Below are 17,258 nucleotides of genomic sequence, written 5' to 3' on the forward strand. Positions count from 1 at the left end.
ACCAGGAGGGCTGGACTGGGCCGCCCAGGCCATCACCACAAGGAAGAATTCACATCCAAGTCAGGCGGCAGTGCTTTGGAGCGATTGCTGGCACTGGATCGGTGTCCCTGCACCTGAATTTAGAGCATGTTCAGACACATCTGCTCTTAGATAAAATCACATCCCCATCCGCAGATGCAACATATTTGTATATGGAAATAGGAAAGAAGGCAGATAGAAAAATCTGAGTGCTAGCCTTTCATGGCGTTTCACTACTCCCCTCCTCCAATAAAAAACTTTTCTTGCTATGAAAGGGAAATATTTATGAATAATTGATGCATCTCAGTCTGCTCCCAGGTCCTAGAATGCACCACACCCCTTTCCTCTCCCTGGGCAGACTCCATCATCCTCTCCACCTCTCTAATCTCACCTGTCCTCATCTTCCAGGAAACCTCCCACTACTAGTCACTCCAGGCCACAAAGGACCCTTTGTCTAGCATTCAACAGAGCTTGGGTCATCTCATGCATGAAAATTACATTTCCACAATGAGATCTCAAGTTTCCTGAAGTCACGGCCTGGTAGCTTGGCCTGATGATTTCCACAGAAACACCAAACACCTTGATAAATTCATGTGGCAACAAGTTGAATGATATGTACCAGGACGTTCAGGGCCAGGCCTTTGGGTCTCAGCTGGATTCCTGGCTACCTGAGGATGAGGTTACACCCATTCTCACATCCAGCACAGTTCTGGGATGAGGGAGCCCAATAGATGGGAGGGGGACTCAACAGACGGCAATTGATTGTTGGATCTCGTTGTAATGGAGGGCCCTGTAGAGTTAACCTGAAACCTGGAAGCCTGGAAAGCGGGATCAGGGAAAGGGAGCAAGGAATTGATTGAAATAAGTAAATTTCAGTTTTCATTAACATTTCACTTTGTTGCATAAAGGATAGGAGCATAGAGCAAAACATAAAATGTAATTTGTGAAATGAGATAGAGTGTAGATAAATAAGCAAACTTATGAAATTAGGTCCAGGGAAGAAGTAGATTGCTTGAGCCTCTACATATGACTCAAATTCTTCCAAACTAAAAGAAAAAGTACAGGATGTGTGTTTTTCAAGCTGTCTTCTCAGCTTGGTAAAGGCCTCTTTGATTTCACCTCTGTCTGTGTGATACCCTGGGCTGCATGAGCCAGGGAGCCATCCTGCCCTCTGGAAGATGAGCCTTGCCTTCTGTAAGGATTTGCCCATTACTCTAGGAGAGAAGGGTCTGGAAAGTGCACCATCCCTGCCACTTTCAAATTATCAGCCCTGATGCGTCATCAACTACAAATTGGTTTTATTTTCTTTTGTGCAAGTGCCTGATTCAGAGTGGATTTGACAGCCAAATTGGCCCGGAAGGTATAATGAAGCAATGCTGAGCATTTCTGAATAAAGAAATGGGGAAGGAACAGAGTGGGGGTTGTGATGCCTTTTATGGCTCTGGGGTACAAATTTCAACTGGATTGCTGAGATCTGTTCCCGTAAGGAGCAGGCTTCTGACTTGAGGCTAAGTGGAGGGGAGACAAGGGACTGGATTTCATGGCAATGAGGCTGATCCTGCGGTAGTAACACTTGGATGTTGAAAATGCGATGGGTAGCACGAGGTGAAAGGCACTGCCTCTGAAATAAGGTGGTACCAGCTTCTATGTCTGGACCTACCAGTATAAGTTATTTCATCCCATGCAATTAATCTGCATTTTCACAAGACCAAGAGCCTTGTGAAAGGCATGGCTAAGTCTGATGTAGATGACAGCCTTCTGGAAATGCCCAGTCTGTTTGGATGGCTCCTGGGTGTATGAAGTTATTGTATTATATAGCATTTCTCATTTTAAGCAACTGGGATAATATATTTTATGTGTTGAATGAAGTCAATTACCTTTGTGAATTATCCATTTTGTGGCCACATTCTTTTATGTTCCATATAACCTGGCAGTATTTTCCCATTTACCCATCCTACTTCCTCCCTTCAGTTTCCCCCCACCCCAACCATGGCAGGCTTTCGTCATGTGTCACAAAAACATCTTGCTAAGCTCAGTCTTGGCATCAGAAGACTTCTCAACACAGCACACGATTCAGCCATCGCCTGAGTTATACATTTACACATTTTTATGCTTGAAGCAGATCCCAGGCTTGTCAAGCATCAACATTTATCAAAGCACACGGGGGCAAAGGAAGTCAAGCCTTTTGCTTTACCATTGATCATTACACAACAATTAAACAGATGGGGCACATCCCTTCTCTGAGAATGCTGGACTCAGAGCTGGAAGGAATGGATGACATTTCTCACTCTACTGCTTTACTTTGGTCTGCTTTTGGACAAGCTACCTAATCTCTTGGAATGTCACTTTCCTCACCTGTTAAAGAGAATACAATTGCCTCGTAGGGGCTGTTTTTGTGAGTTGTACTTGTTCATACTGAGATGCATTTGATTCTAGATTCTATTTCCTTGTTGCTATTTTCTACCTATTGGAGGCTTAATAGGGTTAGGGAGACACCTTGGGGCTCTTGAATGAACATGGCAATGAAGCTCCTCCCCTCGTCAGTAGCTTCTCCCTCTACTGGATCCTATTGCTGTGAGTCCTGGCCTCCTTGCCCACCTCAACAAAGACCCTTTCTCTCCTGACAGTCTCCTGGCCTTATGCCTGGTACCAGGGGCCAGGCGGGTGACCTCCCCTATTGCCTGGCCCCTCCTCCTACTCGGGCTAGAGGCATAGAGGCTGCAGCCTGGCTCTTCTCTAGGTGCAGCCCTCTCTGGAGCACGGTTCCTACCTGTCTCCCCTCCTTAGAAGGCAAAGAGACAAAGGTGGAAGAGACATGGACTTTGGCACTAGATACTCCCAGGTTTAGATAGGGTTTGGCCATAAAAACCTGTGTGGTCTTGAAAAAAATTAGCCAGTCTTTTTGTACTCCTGCCCATTAAATTGGAAGGGCAGTGTTACTCAATGTGAAGGCAGGGACTATGACTGGGTGTTTGCAGATTTATTTGGTATCTGTGATTTATTCAGTGTCTGGTTTTTGAAGACCTGAACGGGTATTTAGGGTGTTCAAGGGATGTGATATCCTTGCACCTTCCTTTTCGTGTCTCCTTCCAATATCCTTGGCTCCATCACATTCTGAATGGTAGATTGCTAGGAGGCTGGTCATTAATTCAGCCCATAAATATTTCACGCCAGGCATTTGGGCACTGGGGAGATCACAGCTTTTTCATTGGCAGAGAATCTATGCTCGTGTGGAGCTTACATTGTCATGGAAGGAGAAAGGCAATAAGCCCACTGAAGTACAGAGCATATGAGAAGGTGATAAGTACCATAACAAGGAATAAACCAGGATAGGAGGATGGGGACTAGAGAAAGGAGGCAGTCGGGAGCTGCAGTCTTAATAGGTGGTCATGGAAAGTCCCACCTAGAAGATGATATCTGAGCTAGGATAGTTAATGATGATTTTGTACCAGGTCTCCTTCCCCCCAGCATTCCTTCCTGTTTTCCTTGCTATTGCTTGGGTCTTTGCAAGTTGAAGGTAAGATGAGGTGAGGTCAAACACCTGGAGTAATTCCGAGCTTCACCTTCTGCAGTAACTATTGAAAGTGCCTGGAACCTCATTCCAATGCTCTCTTCTTTGGGAATCTGTGGTGCCTGACATTCCAGCCACCAGCCTTCCCAAAAGAGTTCACTTGGAGAGAATGCCTGGGCCAGACCCAGGGCTGTGGTAAAGCAGCAGCCAACCAGTGCACTGGGCAGATTTCCTTGCAGGAAGCCAGGCTCTGCCCTGGGTCGGCTACTCGCTGTTTGCCCTGGCACCCAGGACACCAGCTGCATTTATGCTTACCCAGGTGCCAGGGCTTTCAAAACAAGGGTGGCACTGTTTTGGTTACAAAGCAGTGTGCACCTGCCTAGGTCACCACCACAACGGTTTGGCCCACCTTAGCTTCCCCCTTATTCTCCTTTGTCCTTTCTGATGTCCTATATTGTTTGTGTCATAGCTGGGACATCAGAGCTCTCCGAGTTGCCTGGGGTAAGGATGCTCATTGCTCCAAGTTATCTTCCTGTCTCACCTGCCTCCTCCTATTGATCTCCATGACAACTACTTACTCTGAGATTTGTTTCTGGTCAATTTTTGGGAGGGAAAACCTACAGCAAACACACCACGGGAACATTTCCTTTAGATTGCTGCTTCTCAGACATTCGTGTGCCCAAGTGGCTTCTGGAGCAATTGTTTACAACAGTAGTTCTCAACCTTTATGGCACCAGGGACTGGTTTCATGGAAGACATTTTTTTTTCTACAAAACGGGTGTTGAGGGGAATGGTTTCAGGATGAAACTGTTCTACCTCAGATGATCATAAGGAGCATGCAACCTAGATCCCTCACATGTGCAGTTCACAATAGGGTTCATGCTCCTATGATAATCTAATGCCACCTGGAGCTCAGGTGGTGATGCTCAGGCCCCCATTTCTCACTTCCTGCTGGGCACTCAGTTCCTAACCGGCCATGGGCTGCTAGGTTCTGTGGCCCAGGGGTTGGGGAAAACGTAGAGTCCTGTCCTCACTTGCAGGGATTCTGACCCAGTGGATCTGGCACAGGACCAAGGAAACTGCATTATCATCATCATCATCATCATCATCAAGTCACTTCCCTAGCTGATCACACTTAGATACTAACTCAGATTGAAAGGCACAGTTTGCCTTCCTTGCTTGCACGTCCAGGTTGGGTGGAATCCATTGTTGCAAAGCAACCCTCCTCGAGTCTAGTTCACTGCCCAGCGCCCAGGCAGAGCTCAATCCACATATGCTGAAGGATGCAGGCAATGTGAGGTGAATCCTTTTATAAAGAACTCTTTACAATGCAAAGAGTTGCTCACTAATAAGTCTCCATAGTTAGGTTTGCATCTTAATGGTTGAAGTTTTTTTTAAAGCAGAGATACACCTCGCTTGATTCAGGATTTTGACAAAGCAATAGCATCCTGAAAAGAAGAACTGAATAGGGATGATTATTTTTTGAAGGAATCAGAGCCACGTCCTCCTCCCTAAGTGTTGCTTTGGTAAGGATGTATGGAGTTGCACCATTTATTAATGCTTCCCAAACTCGGCTGCTCACTGGCATCAGGGGCTTAAAAAACACTGATGCTTGAGTCCTACCCCTAGAGGCCCTGTTGTTCTCAACATCAATATTTTGGTCTGGGCATCAATATTTTGTAACATTCCCTAGGTGATTCTCATGTGTGTCCAGGGCTGAAAACCACTGACCTAAAATGTGTGGGATCCCTGTAGTGAGGAGTAAGAGATGCATTTCTTGAGTCCTACAAGGAGCCCTCTTGGACTAGAGATGGCAGGTGCCTTGGATTCTGTGATCCAGGACTACTCTTAAATCAGAATCTAAAACACATCTTATATATATATGTATGTTTTTTTACATACATACATGTATATAAAAATGTGTATATATGTTCACATGTATATATAAAAATAGTGTAAACATTTATACATGTGTATGTATAAAGTCTTTTACATACACACATATACATACACATGTACATATATACACACACATATCCAAAATAATATATGGATTTTGAAACAGAGCAATAACCAATTGTCTGATGCCCTCTAATTAAAACATTTTTTCCTGATTATAAACACATGGTTATCATAAACTATAGAGTTTTTGCAGAAAAGTATTTCAAAAGTTACAGATTTTCTCAAATGCCACCACACAGGAGAATTAACTGTTAATATATCTGGTGACCACACTTCTACTCATCCTTCTGTGCCTATATACACATGTAGCCTAGACACTCAACTGAACGTCTACAGAATCATTATGCATTGTGAACTGGAATCTGTGTTTTGTGAGCATTGTGGCATAGATAACTTTCCATAAACCTACATAATCATTCTTATAAGATCTCATCACATTTAAGCTCAATTGCACCTGATAAACGGAACATCTACTTTATTGTGAAAGCTTGCTGTATACCTTTAAACATGCAAGGCAAGCAGCAGTGTTTGAGGGTTACTGTGCCAGTGGAGAAGGCTGGGTGTGTCCGAGCAGGCCTGCAGCGTGCTGGTGGACGCATCTGGGCGGTTCTGCACTGGGGACAGAAGGGCTTGGTGAGCTGGGCTAAAGCACTTTTGTGGTGCTAGCATCTGTTGAGGTTTAGTTTCATTCTTTAAGCTTTTAAGAGGTTCTGTTTTCACCTACCTTCTAGACCATGTGGAGTGTATAGTCCAACAACAGTCAGTATAGAGTTGCATTCTGAACATCCAGGAGGCAGAGCCACTCGAGGGGGCATCTCAGTGGTGAACCATGGCTGTCATGTGGGATGGGGGCCTTGTATTCCAATCACCCGAGTTATTTGAAGGAAGCCAGTAATATGTATTTCTATTTGAAATCTCTTGCTTTTAAATGTGGGCTGACAATTGTTTAAAAATTAAAAGCACTGTGAGACCAAACAAAACACACCTGGGACTTTCTGTAGTCATCTGGAAGGCAGTCTGAGATGTCTGGTCTACTAAACCATTTGTGGCATTCAGTCTACTTGAGTTCCAAAAATATTGACTGAATGCATAGTCACTGTACAAAAGAATGGAAATACAATGATAGAAAGTGATGATCCTTGCCTTGGGTGGGGTAGCTTTTATGGTCCCCAGACCAGCATCCACCATATCACCTGGGAGCTTGTCAGACATGTAAATTCTTGGGCCTCACACCAGATGCATCAAATTAGAAACTGTATTCTAAGAAACCCACCCAGTGGTTCTGATGCCTGCTGAAGTTTGAGAACAACAGGCAGGTGTGGGAAGGGGAGTTACACGTATGGGTAGAGATCTGGGGGATGGAGAAGGTGGGGTGTGAGGCGACGAGACTTTTCAGAAGTGAATGGCTCCACCTGGATCTTAAAGGATGAGTAAGGAGTTGGCCAGGTGGACATGAGGGAGGAACGCACCAAGATTAGGGGGCAGCAGGAGCCAAAGCCAGGCAGGAAGAGTGTGTGAAGTGCATTGTCCATCTAGCGCATGTGACTAAGTGCTGGAGGATGCTCTGGGAAATGAGGTGGGAGAATAAGTTGGGGCAGGTGAGCTGGATTATGTTCTGTAGGGGCTGGGAGACCCTCCAGTAGTGGAGTGTGGCATTGGGTATGTTTGTAGGGAAATCACGCTGGTGGTGAGGTTCAAATTCCTTCTGGATAGAGGAAACTCTCCTGGTGTCCCACTGGCCTGGATCCTGATTCTTGCCTTTCCTGGTGTGACTTGGATCTGGGTCAGCAATTCCCATCCTTGGATAGGGTGGCGGGCAGGGAAGGCCTGGCTGAGTGAAGATGTGGCTATTGCTGCACGTGAATTAGCGACATTGGTGTCTCTGTTCTTTTATTCTGGGAGGAATGTACATACTCTTGGAGAATGCGCAGACTCCAAACTGAGTATTTAGGTGGTTGCTTGTGTTCTCAGCAATTGCAATGGTCTTTGTAATCCCGTTTTAAAATGTCATTTTAAAGTTTCTGCAGCAAAGGTTTTGGTAAAACCCTGGATCTATTTCTTTTTCTTTCTTTCTTTCTTTCTTTTTTTTTTTTTTTTTGGATATAGGGTCTCATTCTGTTGCCCTGGCTGGAGTGCAGTGGTTTGATCACAGCTCACTGCAGCCTCAACCTTCTGGGCTCAAGTGATCCTTCCACTGCAGCCTCCTGCATAGCTGGCATTACAGGCATGCACCACCACATCCAGCTAAGTTAAAAAAAAATTTTTTTGTGGAGACAGGGTCTCACTATGTTGCCCAGGCTGGTCTCAAACTCGTGAGCTCAAGTGTTCTTCCTGCCTCAGCCTCCCAAAGTGTCGGGATTACAGGCGTGAGCCATTATGCCCCACCCAGCTCTATTTCTTTCTTCAGACATTTGCAGTGTCTAAATGGAAGAAACAAGTTGAACTCAAGGTCATGGAAATTCATGTCTATACCTAACTGGGGCTCATTCCTTCTTTCTCCATCCCTCCCTCCCTGCTCTCTTTTCTTCCTTTTTTTTTTTTTTAAATTATAAGACAACTTTGGTTGTAGAAAACTCTTGAGAGTTTTCCAAGTGCTCATAAGATTTTTTTAAATACTTAGCTATGATAACATCCAAGTTTTCCTGATGTGAGGATATGCAGTTGTGGTTAAAGACTTCTACCGAGATAGCTGACCATTGTTCTGAAATATTTTGGACGTAGCTCTGAATGGAGGCAGGAATATGAATGTGAATTATTTATATTCATGTGGTGGTTCTACAAAACATTTGAGAAGACAGCAAGAATAGCCATTGCTCTTAGAAGTCCTGGATCTTTTTTTGAATTGGAAATCTTTTCTTTTAAAATGTATTTGGTACAGAGTGTAGTAATTATTTCATTTCATTTTTTTTTTTTTTTTGAGATGGAGTTTCGCTTTTGTCACCCAGGCTGTAGTGCAGTGGCATAATCTCGGCTCACTGCAATCTCCACCTCGCGGGTTCAAGTGATTCTCCTGCCTCAGCCTTCCGAGTAGCTGGGATTACAGGTGCCCACCACCACGCCCGGCTAATTTCTCGTATTTTTAGTAGAGATAGGGTTTCACCATGTTGGGCAGGCTGGTCTCCTGACCTCGTGATCCGACAGCCTTGGCCTCCCAAAGTGCAGGAACTACAGGCGTGAGCCACCCGCGCCAGGCCCATTTCTTTTTTGAAATGCTGCCGTGTGACAGACGATGGGAGCTGGATGAATTATTGCCTCCCCCTGCTGGTCATTTTTATGTAACATCTTATTAGTAATAGTGCAGATGACCAGGCAAAACTAATGCCAGAAAAACAAAACATACTAAGACAGAATCAATTAATTTTTAAAAATTGCCCAAATTAGTAATAAATTGCCCAAACTAGTAATTGCCCTTACTAGTAATCGAGTGGAGATGGTGAGGCAAAGCTAATGCCAGAAAAACAAAAGATACTGAGATGGAATCTATTAATTTTTAAAAAATTGCCCAAATGTAGTAAATTTTAAAATGCTTACCTTTGTGAGAGGGTGGAATAAATTTTTGAACTTTTCATTCTTTGTAAAATCATGTAATAAGTTTAGAAAGTAGTTACTGCATTGGTTTTGTCCTGCTGCTGCAACTTCTCATACATTCATGATGACGTCAGCAATCTCCTTTATTCTGCCAATGCATTGAGTGTTTTTTCTCAGCTAGAATGAACAGGTGTTTCTTATTGATTGCTTTGGGTGTTTATTCAAGTAGATCACAAATACCCATGTCTGTCTGCTATGTATACATACAACAACCAAGGTATAATGTTTATGGGCATGAAACATGGTATTTAAAGTGAGTGAAACTTGTGTTTCCTCTTAATAACCATCTCTTTTACCCAATAAAATGGGTTCATAAGTTATAAGAGGCATTAAATATGACTATATCCACTGATAAATTGTATGGAGGCTTTTCGCAGGAGGTAGCCTGCCCTGCTGAGAAGCTTTAGGGGTAAGGTTTCTAGGGCAGTTTTCTGAACAATTTTATTGATGAACTTCCCTGTTTGTTAGCATCTAAATTTAGTATCTTTCTGAACATAAACCAGCTTTTTATCTTCCGAAATTCCTGCCTCGGCTTTGCCCCTATGGATCCTAGGAAACCAGACTCATTTTGATGCTTGGGGTGCATCAGCGTGTTGACAGACAGCCCTGTTAGAGGACTCTTGGAGCCAAAGGACGTCCACTAGCTTGGAATCTGGTGCGCATGCCTCTTACTAAGTGGATGTAAGCCAATTAACTTCTTTAGGCCTACTAAACTGGATGTTGTTGAGATCCTCTCTAGCTTCATCCAAATATTCTAATCAAAATGATTGAGACATTTGACGTCATTTAGGTGTTGAGGGCAGCCTTGGAAATACAGAAACGGAGGGAGTAAATTGCTTTTATTCACTTACAAAGACTCTTAAATACAGCCTGATGTCAAAGTATCCAGGGGATTGGCTGTATTGGGGAATATTTGGTGGACACATGTGCTTTATTTTAAATGGCATCCTATGTTTTTTTTTTTTCCAGTTGCAAATGAAGCTGGAGACAAGAATGCCAGACCACTGGCCCGCTTCTCTCGTGAGTAAATCTTGTTTCACTCCTTTCCTGGTCTCCATCAGAAAATGTTCTCCAGAGATCTTTCCCCTGTGAGGTATAGCTGTTCAATCCTATCAGGTGTTAATAAAACAGTAATGTAGGAAATGTCATCATCTGGTTAATATCCCACTTGAGCCCAGGCTGGTGAGCTACTCATTGCTGCTGCCTTTTCAATCCTTAGAACTGTGGTTTCCAAATTGTGCTCTAAGCCTTTGCAATTCCAAGTATGGTCCTCAGAGCAGCAGAATCGACATCACCTGGGGGCTTTTTAGAAATGTGGAGCTTCAGTCCCCCCACCATTCCTTCAGACCTATTGAGTCAGAATCTGTATTTTAACAAATCTGCAGGGGATGCCTGTTCACATTAGAGTTTGAGAAGTGCTGTTGACGATCCTTTTTATGAATGTTTTAAGATAAAGTGAGGAGACGTACGTGAAATGCTTGTAGCTATGAAGGCATCATCACCATTCAACATGGACTTATGAACTTACTCCATGGGCTCTTCCTCAATTTGGTGACATTTTGAAGCTCAGATGGATTGAATGGGTTTCCTTAGGCATTGGGGATATTCCTAGGGCTGTGGTTAGGCCATGGGGCTTCCCTTAGCTGCTTTGTCTCCAGGTCTTGATCCCTGTGAAAGAAGAATAGGAGTCTAAAGCCTCTAAATGGTTTCTGTACCAGGGTGATCAGCAAATTATCCAGCAAGCTAATGCACTTCCTGGAATGAAAACCCAGATTCCAAAGGGAGTGGAAATACTAGAGACGGATCAGGGTGGAGTGGAGATGCTCCCCAAACCCACTGTGCACCAGGTGGATAAATGGTAGAGCTGTAAACGGAAACAGATTTATCGCTGCCTCACTGGCTTTCAGTAAAAGTAATTTCACTCACACTATCTAGGCCTCTGTTTTCTCACTTGGAAAATATTCAAAATTGGACATTGCTACATTAAAAATAATTTTGTTTGCTTTCCTAAAAGCCACCCAATCTTTCCCTCTCTAGTATTGACTACAAAAAGACTTAGTAGCTCACATGCTGTATGACGTTTTTCCAGGGCAGTGAAAAATGTTGCTGTCTTTTGAAATTGTGGCATGGGAGGAACTCTACAAATCTCCAGTCACTGCATTCCTCATGCAGGGTTGACTAGGTCTGAGTGTGGACAGTGCCATAGTAAATCTTATTACATAAAGCTGAAAGTATAATTTCTCTATTTACAGGGCTTCCTCTAAACTCTACCTCCCAACTTTTTGGAAGGCTTTGAAATGTTGAGATTGATTTCCCAGAAATGATTTTTATAGAACTATAATAATGTACGATAATGAAAGAGCATGAAGTGCTCATATTTTAGAAATTGTGTAATAAAACACTCACTTCTCATGAGCCCCATTCCTCACTGCCCTCCTACCTGGAATCATTATTTCCAAAATAGATATTTCATCCCGCAGCTCAATGAGGTTGAAGAATGTGCTTTTATCCCATTTTTTCCTTCAACTCCTGAGTAGTAGTCAGGCAAATAAATAAGCTGGAATCGTGACCCAACCACGCTGTGGGGGCTATGGTGGGTGCCCCTCCCCCCATAGGAGTTCCCGAGGCTCACCACAAGACAGAGGAAGGTGGGGGGTCCTTGCATGAGAGTGAAGGCAATTAGTCCCTTCACAGACAAAGGAAGGCAATTTCTTGTGTGACGTTCTCAACTGTATGACTGGGTTGAAAGGATGATATGTCTCTTGAAAGCTTATTAGCTTGAGACAAGTGAGGACATGATGAACACATATCTGTAGAGGCAACAAGTAATTAGTGGCAAACCAATTAGGTTAGACTGATATAGGGGAAAAACAGGAGAAAAAAAAAATCTCCTGAGTTAATCGCATTGCCCTGGAAAAAGTCAGATGGCACGTGAGCTACTAAGTCTTTTTGTAGTCAAAACTAGAGATGGAAAGATTAGGTGACTTTTAGGAAGGTAAAAAAATTATTATTATTATTATTATTTTTTGAGACGGAGTCTTGCTCTGTCACCCAGGCTGGAGTGTAGTGGCCCGATCTCAACTCACTGCAAGCTCCGCCTCCTGGGTCTACGCTATTCTCCTGCCTCAGCCTCCCGAGTAGCTGGGACTACAGGCGCCCGTCACCTCGCCCGGCTAGTTTTTTGTATTTTTTAGTAGAGACGGGGTTTCACCGTGTTAGCCAGGATGGTCTCGATCTTCTGACCTCGTGATCCGCCCGTCTCGGCCTCCCAAAGTGCTGGGATTACAGGCTTGAGCCACCGCACCCGGCCAAAAATTATTTTTAATTTAGCATGTTGGATTGATGCTCACTTCACTTTACCACCTTGAAACTGAGCTTCATTGTGTGGTGTGAATGAAGAGTTCAGTTTGGGAAGATTGGGGGGATTCGGATGATATTTTTTTTTTTTTGAGACTGGAAGATGAAGTACTGCAACATTCTCTAATTTTTGCCTTCAACAAGAGAGATAGAAAGCCTTGACAGTGCGCATTGCCCAGCATGAAATCAGGTACGATGGGGATGGGGGACCAGAGCCTCTGCTGTGATTGTTGGACCCTCTAGGGGTCAGCATAGAAGATCTGGCAGTGGGGATGGGGGAAGGGCTGGTTATGGTCGTGGATGCTGTGGAGTGAGTCCTGTGAGACTCTGGCTCTACCAGGCCCTTTCACCACCCCTGCCCCATCATAGCAGGCTCAAGCAGTGGCTTCCGATCAACCTGACTTCAATTGGAGCATCTGCCTAGCAACTGTGGGCACATACAGTAACATGGGGAAGTCATTCTCCCAGAAGTGGGGGTTAGAGAGGAGGGAGGCAGGGGAACGCAAAGGAAGCAGAGAAGATCTCTTCCCCTCACAAATGCTGGGAGAATGACAGTGTCCAGGAGAGTGAGAAGTTGAGAATGACCTTGACTTCAGAATGCTGTGTGAATGCAGGCACGCCGGCTTCCAACCAGCAAATGGTTTGAGAATGGTATCCATCACAAGGCCAGCTGCAAGGCGAGAGCCACCAGGTGTGGGCACTGCCATGCTCTGCAGTGGGCAAGGTGAGCCAGCGGAGCACCTCATGTGCGTACTTCATGGTGGGCACCTCACATGGGTGCCGCATGGAAGTTACCCCATGTGGATATTGCATGGTAGGCACCAGAGCAGTGTGGGGAACAGCTGACCTCCCCAGCTCAGGTCCAGGCCTCAACTCGGTGAGGCGCTCCTGAACCCACTGTGGCTGGGGCTCCTGACATTGGGGACTTCTGGGATGAAGTCAGCTGGCTCTGGGTCCCTTGCTAGTCCTGCTCTCTGGGATGCTGGTGAAGCTGCCCTCCAGTACCAAGCCCTAAAAGCCCTCCTCCCTGGAGATGTCTATTTTATGCATCTGTCTGTCTAATAGGGAGACTGACAGCTCCTTGAGCCCATGGGCCCTGTCTGGTTGACTGTGCCTGGTGTAGAAACAAACGCTGATTGAATGAAGACTGCGTAAGCAGACCCCCTTCTGCTCTGTTAAATGCTCCTTATCCTAACATCACAAACACCTGTGAGCCGTCCCATTGCCAATGTACACACTCCCCAAACCCCTCCAGAATATGTCTTCAAGGGTCTCCTACATGCTAGTGGGAGAGTCCTCAGAAACCATTAGGTATGTAAGCGCTGGTGTCAAGCCTGGCGTTGGATTCTGCGTCCAGAATTATGAATTCTGTACCACCTTGGGCAGGTAACTTAACCCCTTTAAGCCACACTTTCCTCACCTTGATCCTAGGACAATACTGTGTCTGGAATTGATTCCTTCCGGTGGGTTCTTGGTCTGGCTGACTTCAAGAATGAAGCTGCAGACCCTCATGTGTTACAGTTCTTAAAGATGGTGTGTCCCGAGTTTGTTCCTTCAAATGTTCAAATGTATCCAGAGTTTCTTCCTTCTGGTGGGTTGGTAATCTTGCTGACTTCAGGAGTGAAGGTGCAGACCTTAGCAGTAAGTGTTACAGTTCTTAAAGGTGGCGCGTCCAGAGTTGTTATTTCCTCCCTGTAGCTTCGTGGTCTCGCTGGCTTCAGGAGTGAAGCTGCAGACCTTCGCGGGGAGTGTTACAGCTCATAAAGGTAGTGTAGACCAACAGTGAGCAGCAGCAAAATGTATTGCAAAGAGGGAAGCAACAAATCTGCCACAGCTTGGAAGCCCACCCCACAGCGTTGCAGCTGCTGGCGCAGGTGGCCTGCTTTTATTCGCTTATTTGGCCCCACCCACATTCTGCTGATTGGTCCATTTTACAGAGAGCTGATTGGTCCATTTTACAGAGTGCTGATTGGTCCATTTTTACTGAGTGCTGATTGGTGCATTTACAAACCTTTAGCTAGACACAGCCCTGATTGGTGCATTTACAATCCTTTAGCTAGACAGAAAAGTTCTCCAAGTCCCCACCCCACCCAGAAGCCCAGCTGGCTTCACCTCTCAATATTACAACTTATTTCCAAGTTGTTGTGGATGATCACATGCAAGGGTGAATGTTAAAATACTTAGAAATATGTTAAGTGGTCACTGAACATCGGAACAGATGTTGGTCATGGACTATATGAAGGACTAGAGTCCAGGAAGCCCCTGACAGGACAGACATGGACCCTTCAATTGCTGGATGAAGTTGGGGCAGCAGAGGTGGATATTGGCCCTCATACCCTGGAATCCATTATATGAAGCACAGGGACTGTATACCACAAGCGCTCAATAAGTGTGGGTGGTTGTTATTATCCTGAGTTTTCAGCCTTCCTCCTTTCTCTTCTTCTCTTTTTTCTTTAACTTTATATATACTTATTGAAGAATTTTCTGTTCTTCCGTGAGCCCTGGAGATAACACAGATGAGTCAGTTTGTCTTCAAAGAGTTCGCAATCTAATCAGGGAGACAGAAGTGACTGCTACAATACAGCATGTGGAGGGAAATGCTAGCGAATGGTAGGAGGAGCTGGGAGAGTCAGAACGGGGAGGCCTCAGCCAGCCTGGCGTGGAGGTGAATTCAAGGGAGTCCTCCTGGAGGAGGCGAGCATCAGCTGAGGCTTAAGGGCTTGAATGGGGATAACAGGTAAAGAAGGTAACTTCTAATCTTCAGTGAAAAAAACTCAATACCACATGTAAGGGAATGAAGGCCACATGTAGTGTTCAGACATGGCCACAGTGTGGCAGAAAAAGCCCAGATTTTGGTGGCGTCTCTCTCCTCTAGAAGATGTAAAAGACACTGCATTCAGTGCATTGGACAGAGCTTCTGTCGGGAGTCCAGGGCATTGGAGGAGCCAGAGCCAGGGAGACAGCGCCCACAAAGCTGTTGTGGCTGGGCAGCTCTATGCTGGAGTTCTGACTGCTTCCCTGAGGGAGGACTAATTTCTCCCCTAAGATGAGCAATCGTGGAAAAAAAATTACAAAAGTCTTCCTATGCTGGAGTTCTGACTGCTTCCCTGAGGGAGGACTAATTTATCCCCTAAGATGAGCAATCGTGGAAAAAAAAATACAAAAGTCTTCCCTTATCCGCGGTTTCACTTTCCCAGTTTTGTTACTTGTGGTTAACAGTGGTCTGAAAATGTGAAATGGAAAATTCCAGGAATAAACAATTCACAAGTTTTGATCTGAGTGCTGCTCTGAATAGTGAGATGAAATCTCACTCTGCCCCACCCATGATGTTAATCCTCCCTTTGTCCAGTGGATGCATGTGTAGATGCTACCTACAAGTTAGTGACTTAGGAGCCCTCTTGTTTATCAGATTGCAGTGCTTGTGTTCAAATCACCCTGATTTTATTTTATTTTAATTTTCTTTCCTTTTATATAAATCATTTTATTTTATTTTAAGGGTACATGTGCATAACGTGCAGGTTTGTTACATATGTATACTTGTGCCATGTTGGTGTGCTGCACCCATCAACTCGTCAGCACCCATCAATTCGTCATTTATATCAGGTATAATTCCCAATGCAATCCCTCCCCCCTCCCCCCTCCCCATGATAGGCCCCAGTGTGTGGTGTTCCCCTTCCCGAGTCCAAGTGATGTCATTGTTCAGTTCCTACCTATGAGTGAGAACATGCGGTGTTTGGTTTTCTATTCTTGTGATAGTTTGCTAAGAATGATGGTTTCCAGCTGCATCCATGTCCCTACAAAGGACGCAAACTCATCCTTTTTTATGGCTGCATAGTATTCCATGGTGTATATGTGCCACATTTTCTTAATCCAGTCTGTCACAGATGGACATTTGGGTTGATTCCAAGTCTTTGCTATTGTGAATAGTGCCGCAATAAACATGCATGTGCATGTGTCTTAATAGCAGCATGATTTATAATCCTTTGGGTATATACCCCGTAGTGGGATGGCTGGGTCATATGGTACATCTAGTTCTAGATCCTTGAGGAATCGCCATACTGTTTTCCATAATGGTTGAACTAGTTTACAATCCCACCAACAGTGTAAAAGTGTTCCTATTTCTCCACATCCTCTCCAGCACCTGTTGTTTCCTGACTTTTTAATGATTGCCATTCTAACTGGTGTGAGATGGTATCTCATTGTGGTTTTGATTTGCATCTCTCTGATGGCGAGTGATGATGAGCATTTTTTCATGTGTCTGTTGGCTGTATGAATGTCTTCTTTTGAGAAATGTCTGTTCATATCCTTTGCCCACTTTTTGATGGGGTTGTTTGTTTTTTTCTTGTAAATTTGTTTTATTTAGGAATTGCCTAAGTGCAATTTCGAAGTGCACTTAGTAAAAAGTGCAAGAGTACTGATGCTGGCAATTCAGATACACCACGGAGAAGCTATCAGGTGCTTCCTTTAAGTGAAAAGGTGAAAGTTCTTGACTTAATAAAGAAAAAAAGTAAAAAAAAAAATTGTATGCCAAGGTTGCTGAGATCCACAGGGAGAGCAGATTTTCTATCTGTGAAACTGTAAAGAAGGAAACAGAAATTTGTGCTAGTTTTGTTGTCACACTAAAGCTACAAAAGTTACAGCCACAGGACAGGATAAGTGCTTAGTTAAGATGGAAGTGTTATTACATTTGCACATGGTAGACATGAACAGAATCGTGTTCTGATTAACAGCAATCATGTTAGGCACCATTCCTGGTTTCAGGCAGTTGCTGGAATGTACCCCTTTGGATAATGGGGGACTACTATAGTGGTATCAAAAGCAA

General features: G+C 44.4%; 1 protein-coding gene across 4 annotated transcripts in view; it reads left to right on the top strand.

The window, feature by feature from the left end:
• PDE1C (phosphodiesterase 1C) overlaps window positions 1-17,258 on the top strand; it is a 564,336-nt gene that overhangs the window by 83,315 nt on the left and 463,763 nt on the right. For all 4 annotated transcript variants that reach the window (XM_033192699.1, XM_033192698.1, XM_033192700.1 and 1 more), the window contains exon 3: window positions 10,049-10,099. In XM_033192699.1, coding sequence (XP_033048590.1) covers window positions 10,049-10,099 — 51 coding nt within the window. The remainder of the gene's footprint in view (window positions 1-10,048; window positions 10,100-17,258) is intronic.

This window comes from Trachypithecus francoisi, unplaced genomic scaffold (assembly GCF_009764315.1).
Source record: "Trachypithecus francoisi isolate TF-2019V2 unplaced genomic scaffold, Tfra_2.0 Lachesis_group4, whole genome shotgun sequence".
NCBI classification, from domain to species: Eukaryota; Metazoa; Chordata; class Mammalia; order Primates; family Cercopithecidae; genus Trachypithecus; species Trachypithecus francoisi.